Genomic DNA, 6,404 nt, shown 5'->3' on the forward strand with positions numbered 1-6,404 from the left:
ACTTTCGACCCATTTTCCTTGTGTCTGTGCGAACATAATTAAAAAATAATATACCTACACTCTAGATAAATAAATAAGCTCAAAACCCAGAGGATAAACGAAAAATTGTTAATATGGAAGTAATGTTTATTTATAAATACATAATACAAGGAAGCTTATATATCTTGAGTTAAAATTATTAGCATTCGAAAAACTAAATTAAAAAACAAGAATCGAATAAACGATTGAAAAGTATTAATTGTATCGCCTTAGAAATTACGTATAAAATTAAAAAAAAAAAATGAAAATGAAAAAATTACAATAATGTTCCCGTAGGTGCACCTTTTTAACTAAGATTCAGATGTTCATGATTGCTCCAGTTTAAACGCAACAAACAAAACCATCACATACAGACCAAGCGTTAAGCGTTCACCCTTCTTAGTGGGAGGGACAGTATAAAGCCTGGCGTCGACTTCGATCAGCACAGACAACCAGTCTTCGGCAATCGGCACGAAGACATCAACATGAAGTTCACGGTGAGTTTGTGAAGTGTTCAGTGATGTGTTCGAATTATTGGCGCGGTTTTTGTTTAGAAATTAGTGTTTTTGTTTTTAATTTTTGAATTCATATTTTTTATTTGGTTAACGTAACATTTTTAAAAGCTATAATTGTTAAAATAATTCAAATTAATTAGTTATTACAAAATCTTAAATACCTATTTTTAGTATTAGATAAAACTATCAAGGAAAATCGTTTATAATATTAAAAACAAAAACATAATTTTTTTGCAAATGTTCTTTGCGTTACGCAACGCAGATCTCAATAATTATGCGGCTTTTATAATAATGAACGTTTAGCCAATTTTACTTCACTCCGCAATTTTCATTTCACTTTCTATCATGCGTGTTAAATAATAACTGTGGTGAAGGAAAATTAAATTTTTGCCTTACCAATAATACATATTTAATAATTGAAAACAAACGTTAAAAAAAACTATTTTTGATTTTAGTTACTTTTTTAAATAGATAATAAACATCTCTTCAAATATTAAAAACATTATATAAATGTCTATAGAAAATGAAGTTAAGTTTTACGATAAAGCATATGCTTCAGCGTAAAATTAACGATTTACTGCTCGCATATAATTATTAAACATTATATTAATTATCTGTGCAGTTATGTAATAAAATTGAAGAGTAAATTAAAATAATTAGGAAGGAAGAGTATTAACATACTGGTACATATTCTTTTTAAGAATTTTTTATAATCCATATTTTTTTTCTTGGTCATTGCTTATTTTTCTAATCATGTTTATTAAGGCCTTCTTCTTATCCATATCCATAGATATTATAGCTATTGGATTCATAAATATAACGCAAAATATAAAATAATTAAAAGTAACATTGTACGCAATAGTTTTTGATTAAAATACATTTTAACCTTATCATGAATAATAAAAATTTTTTCATTATAAATGCCGCTAGATTTTATTATATAAATTCTGAATCGGTAATTGAATAAAGATCAATGTTAATAATGTATTAGCGACAAATTATTACGTCTACTAGAGAGAGCTACATTGGAGAGTTTTTCCGTGTTTTACTTCCGAAATGTATTGAGATAAGGCTGCGTGTACATTGAATACAATGCGTAGATTTGCGTGTAGGAATTAAGATTTTAAAAAATCAAAAGTTAAAATTTATATATATTTTTTTTAATATATACCGAATCAATCGTTACGCTAAGATTAAATTTCCAACTTGTCGGGATGTCTAGACATTGAAAGCTTTTCTATCCAGTTTTTTTTTAATCCGGTTACACAAGGTCGTCGTCCGTAATGCCAATGTAACGTGCGATAGTATTGGTTAACTCGTTTAGTGATAGTGTGTGATTTCTTAATGTTAATAAGCTGTACTCTTATTTATGAACATGAAATGTTCGAAACTTAAAAAAAAGTGTACATATATTTCTGTCAATTCTCGAATAGATTGATTAACTTTTGAGTTGTTAGAGATTTTTTTTTTATTATTCTTAAGTAAAATCACTTATTTTTTGTTTATAAGATATATCATTTCTTAATAAAATTTCTATAATAGAATTTTTATAGAGGTAACTTGTGGTACTTCATGCCATTTTATTAGTCATGTTATTCACGTTGGTCTACTTTCATTAGAATTGAGCTGGTCAGTTTCGTAATTTAACGACTGGACTTAAGATGTCCATATAAGATAGTATTTCATTTAACAATTAAATGAAGTAATTGTTTATTCTATATAATCTGGGGAAAGTCGTTGCATTTAAATAATACTAATCTATTTTAATTTTTATAGACAATTAAATTATGAATACTAAGATATTAAAATTGAAAAATAAACAATTTTCATATTGTTTTCCACTGCCGTTAACTAGCCGCTTTCAATATTAAAAAGTAAAAGTATAATATTAAAAGTTTATTACATATTTTTGTATTAATAAAGGATATAACGATTTTTGCTATTCTTCGTATTTCAATTATTTTTTTATATTACAAAACGAAAATAGGCCAGGGGCTATAAAAATGTAAATAAAAAGACGCCCTTACATATGTAGTAGCGTAGTGTGAAACGACATTAACCTTATTGTTTTGCAGATCATGCGTGTGAAATAAAACGAATGAGATAAACTGTGGAAAGTAATTTCGTAATCGTAACGCGTGTGTGTTCTCTTGAAAACAAATGTTAGATTGTGAATGATATTCACACAAACATTACATACATATTATAACGAACTTCGGTACCATTGGATAAATAAATCAAGAAAAAATTATACAACCAAAACGTATTGAATACCTTTTAAAACTATTTGGTTAAAGATTTTTTTTAAACAGCCTATAAATATTTGAAATTATTTAACTTAACATTTAAAATTAATAGAAGATTATATTTTTTTATTACATTATTTAAGCGAATCTTTGTGTTATGATCAATAAGCCATTTATTATTGAATTAATTTTATGTAATCAATTTCTGATATATACTCGTATTCAATCAATTTACAGTATCGAGTTAGAATGCTTAACATTTTTATTGATCTAACAAAGCGTGAAATTGCATACTTTTTGTTTATTTCATGGAAATAACTTATGTTCTTATTTTAAATAGTATTGTTTTTGTTATTATTTATATGTGTATTAGGTATTTCCCGATACTAACAAGAAAATCAGAAGTAAATAATACTAAAAAATATATTTAGTAAATTAGCGACTTTCTACTTAAAATCCTTATTAATATAATTTATAAAAAAATAAATACAGTTGCATAAAATGATAATATTTACTCATTCATATTGTAATTAAGATATGCTAATTATAAGTCGAATATCTTTGATACAATAAAACGTTCACTGAGCTCGCATTCACCGGAGACTCATATTTTGCAATATCATCACAAATATGTAATTAATGTATTGCGTAGTTATATACAATGTTATTGAACATTTTTACTTATTTATCATTGTTTAATGCTTAAAACAAAACGATCATGCGTTCTATTGTTTTGAGATAATTAATTTCAATCACAGTTATTTCAATTCAATTTTTATTATTAAATTCGATTTTAATAATAGAGATAAGTTAGTAAAATGGAGATGTAAGCTTCGGTTTCATTTTGTTAAGCAAGGAATTTAATGTTATAGTAAAAATTGCTTCGTTATGATCGCTGTTTCTACAAGCAATCGCAAAATTATTCTTAAAGATTGTTTTCGAACGTTATTGTTTCTACTTATTATTTGGTGCAAATGAAATAAACCTACCAAACAAAAATGCTTAACTAAAAGAAATTGATTGTTGTACCGATTTCCGACAAAGTGAGAACAGTGGATATAAATTTAGTTTTCGTTTAAAAATTTATTCAATGTACGTTAAGCAGATTTGGACGTATTTGCAATTGTAATGGCTATTAGAAAGTTTATATCCGTAGATAAACTAGACCGTTCACTTTAAGGATTATTACTTACAATCGAAACCTTTCTTCTTATTTCAATCTTATTCTAACAAATTTTTTATTGATTTGTTGGTGAACTGTTTTTTATTAAGAATTATTTAAAGACCGTAAGTAATATGAGCTTCTGTTTCACAGGTTGTGTTAATAGCCTCATTGGCCGTGGTGGCCTTTGCCAGCGAGGAGAAAGGCACACAGAAGGCGGCAGCCGAAGAGAAGAAACAAGATAAACGAGGAATTTACGACACCGGTTCCTACGGTGGTGGCTACGAATCAGGCAATGGCGGTCACGGTGACGGCGGCTACAGTTTTGGCGGTGACGGTGGTCACAGTTTTGGCGGTGACGGTGGTCACAGTTTTAGCGGAAACTTCGGTGGCCACCAGCTAAGCTTCGGTCAAGGTGGTCACGGAGGTCAGAGCTCTGGACAAAGCTATGAAAGCTACGGCAATGGTGGTTCCGAATTCGGAGGACACTCTAGCGATTCTTGGAAGCCCATTTCTAACGATCATGGACATCACCACGTCAAAACCATCGAAGTGATCAAGAAAGTCCCCGTCCCATACACCGTTGAGAAGCACGTTCCTTACACCGTCGAGAAGAAAGTTCCCTATGAAGTGAAAGTGCCTTATCCCCAACCCTACACCGTTGAGAAGAAAGTCCCCGTCACTGTCAAGGAATACGTGAAATACCCAGTTCATGTCCCCGAACCCTACGTCGTAGAGAAGAAAGTGCCTTACGAAGTTAAGGTCCATGTCGACAAGCCTTACGAAGTTAAGATCAAGGTACCCACTCCTTACACCGTAGAAAAGAAAGTGCCTTATGAAGTCAAGGTCCCCGTACCTCAACCCTACACTGTTGAAAAGAAGGTGCCTTACCCAGTCAAATACGAAGTGAAAGTACCCCAACCCTACGAAGTTGTCAAGAAGGTGCCTTATGAAGTCAAAGTACCAGTCGACAAGCCTTACCACGTATACGTACCCAAGCCCTACCCCGTGACTGTCGAGAAACCTTACCCAGTAACAGTACACAAGCCAGTACCTTATGAAGTCAAGGTCCCAGTCGACAAGCCCTACAAGGTCGAAGTTGAGAAACCTTACCCAGTCCCAGTGAAAGTGCCAATCCCCAAGCCTTATGATGTGTACAAAAAGATCCCTTACACCGTCGAGAAGAAGGTACCTTATGAAGTTAAAGTACCCATTGACAAGCCTTACCCCGTCTACAAAGAAGTCCAAGTACCTTTAGTCAAAGAGGTACCATACCCCGTAAAGGTCCACGTTCCCATATACTTTAAGAAGGAGGAGGAACAACACCATGGTTGGCACTAATTTACAAACCTAGCGTATAGGTTTCACACCAGTACCTTATAGGCTAAGTTCGAATTGTGATCATTTAGTATTCGTAGTGTTGTAACTGTAAAATTTAAAATTGTACTGACTTGGTAACACTGAGCCGGTAACGAGATTGTTTGTGATGTGATTGAAATTGTTTTGCCTGCTATTTCCATGTTTTCAAATTGCTGTCGCATAGCATTGCCCTACAGTGCGCGATTCACTTACAATGAGTATACGATATTCAATGATTCATCTGTTGTTACTTGTTTTTCTTTTCGTATAAAGTGCTTGTTTTATATATTTGTGAAAGATTGCCTTTTGCAAGAAACTTATGTTGAGGCTGATATAAATAAATGTGTTATAAATATATTTGATTATTTTATTTACAAAATTAGTAGCATATTTATAAGAAAAGATGATTGTTATACGCTTCGGTTATTTTTTTGTAATAGTATTGTAGGAGTACTTTCACAAAACATATCCCATTAGCGTAATCATATAAATAATGACCGTGAACGAAATTTTAAAGTAGGTCGGTTAAAAGTTTCACTCTCCATTTTATTTGCTCTGTCTTACAGAAATGAATAAATCAAACTCTTGTCAAGCTAATTTTGTTCAAGAACCAAGACTTATTGACTCTGTGGTTAAGACATATGGTTAAATGAAAAAAAAAAGTTCAATATGAATATTAGTAGTTTCAAATGATTTTTAACTGACATCAAAACGGAGGAGGCTATATATATATATTCTATTAAAAATTATTCGTTATATATAAATAGAACTTTAAAGACTTTACACAGAGAATACAATATCTAAAGAATTTATGCTAATATTATTAAGATCCAGATAAAATAATAAAGATTTGCCATTCATAGTATTAAGTGTGAAAGATTTTGTTTTATTTTTAATATATTTATGATCGCCATTTTGACACTTAAGCAATAGCAATCACTTAAAGACCGAGCATTAAGTTGTTACTTCATCATAAATACTTAAAAAAGGTAATATATGAATATAACAAAAACTTATAAATGAGACTTTTACATTAAAATAATAATAATTATGGATTTCAATTTTCATTTCAGTAACGCAATCTATACGTTAAGTGCGTACTGG

General features: G+C 30.6%; 1 protein-coding gene across 1 annotated transcript; it reads left to right on the plus strand.

Annotated features, from left to right (window-relative positions):
- Nucleotides 1-325: 325 nt before the first annotated feature.
- LOC126777550 (uncharacterized) lies at nucleotides 326-5,657 on the plus strand. The gene is made up of 2 exons (XM_050500607.1): nucleotides 326-515; nucleotides 4,095-5,657. The coding sequence occupies exons 1-2, from the start codon at nucleotides 504-506 to the stop codon at nucleotides 5,280-5,282; spliced, it is 1,200 nt and encodes a 399-aa protein (XP_050356564.1). The 5' UTR covers nucleotides 326-503; the 3' UTR covers nucleotides 5,283-5,657.
- The last annotated feature ends 747 nt before the right edge of the window (nucleotides 5,658-6,404 follow it).

This window comes from Nymphalis io, chromosome 23 (genome assembly GCF_905147045.1).
Source record: "Nymphalis io chromosome 23, ilAglIoxx1.1, whole genome shotgun sequence".
In the NCBI taxonomy this organism is placed as follows: Eukaryota; Metazoa; Arthropoda; class Insecta; order Lepidoptera; family Nymphalidae; genus Nymphalis; species Nymphalis io.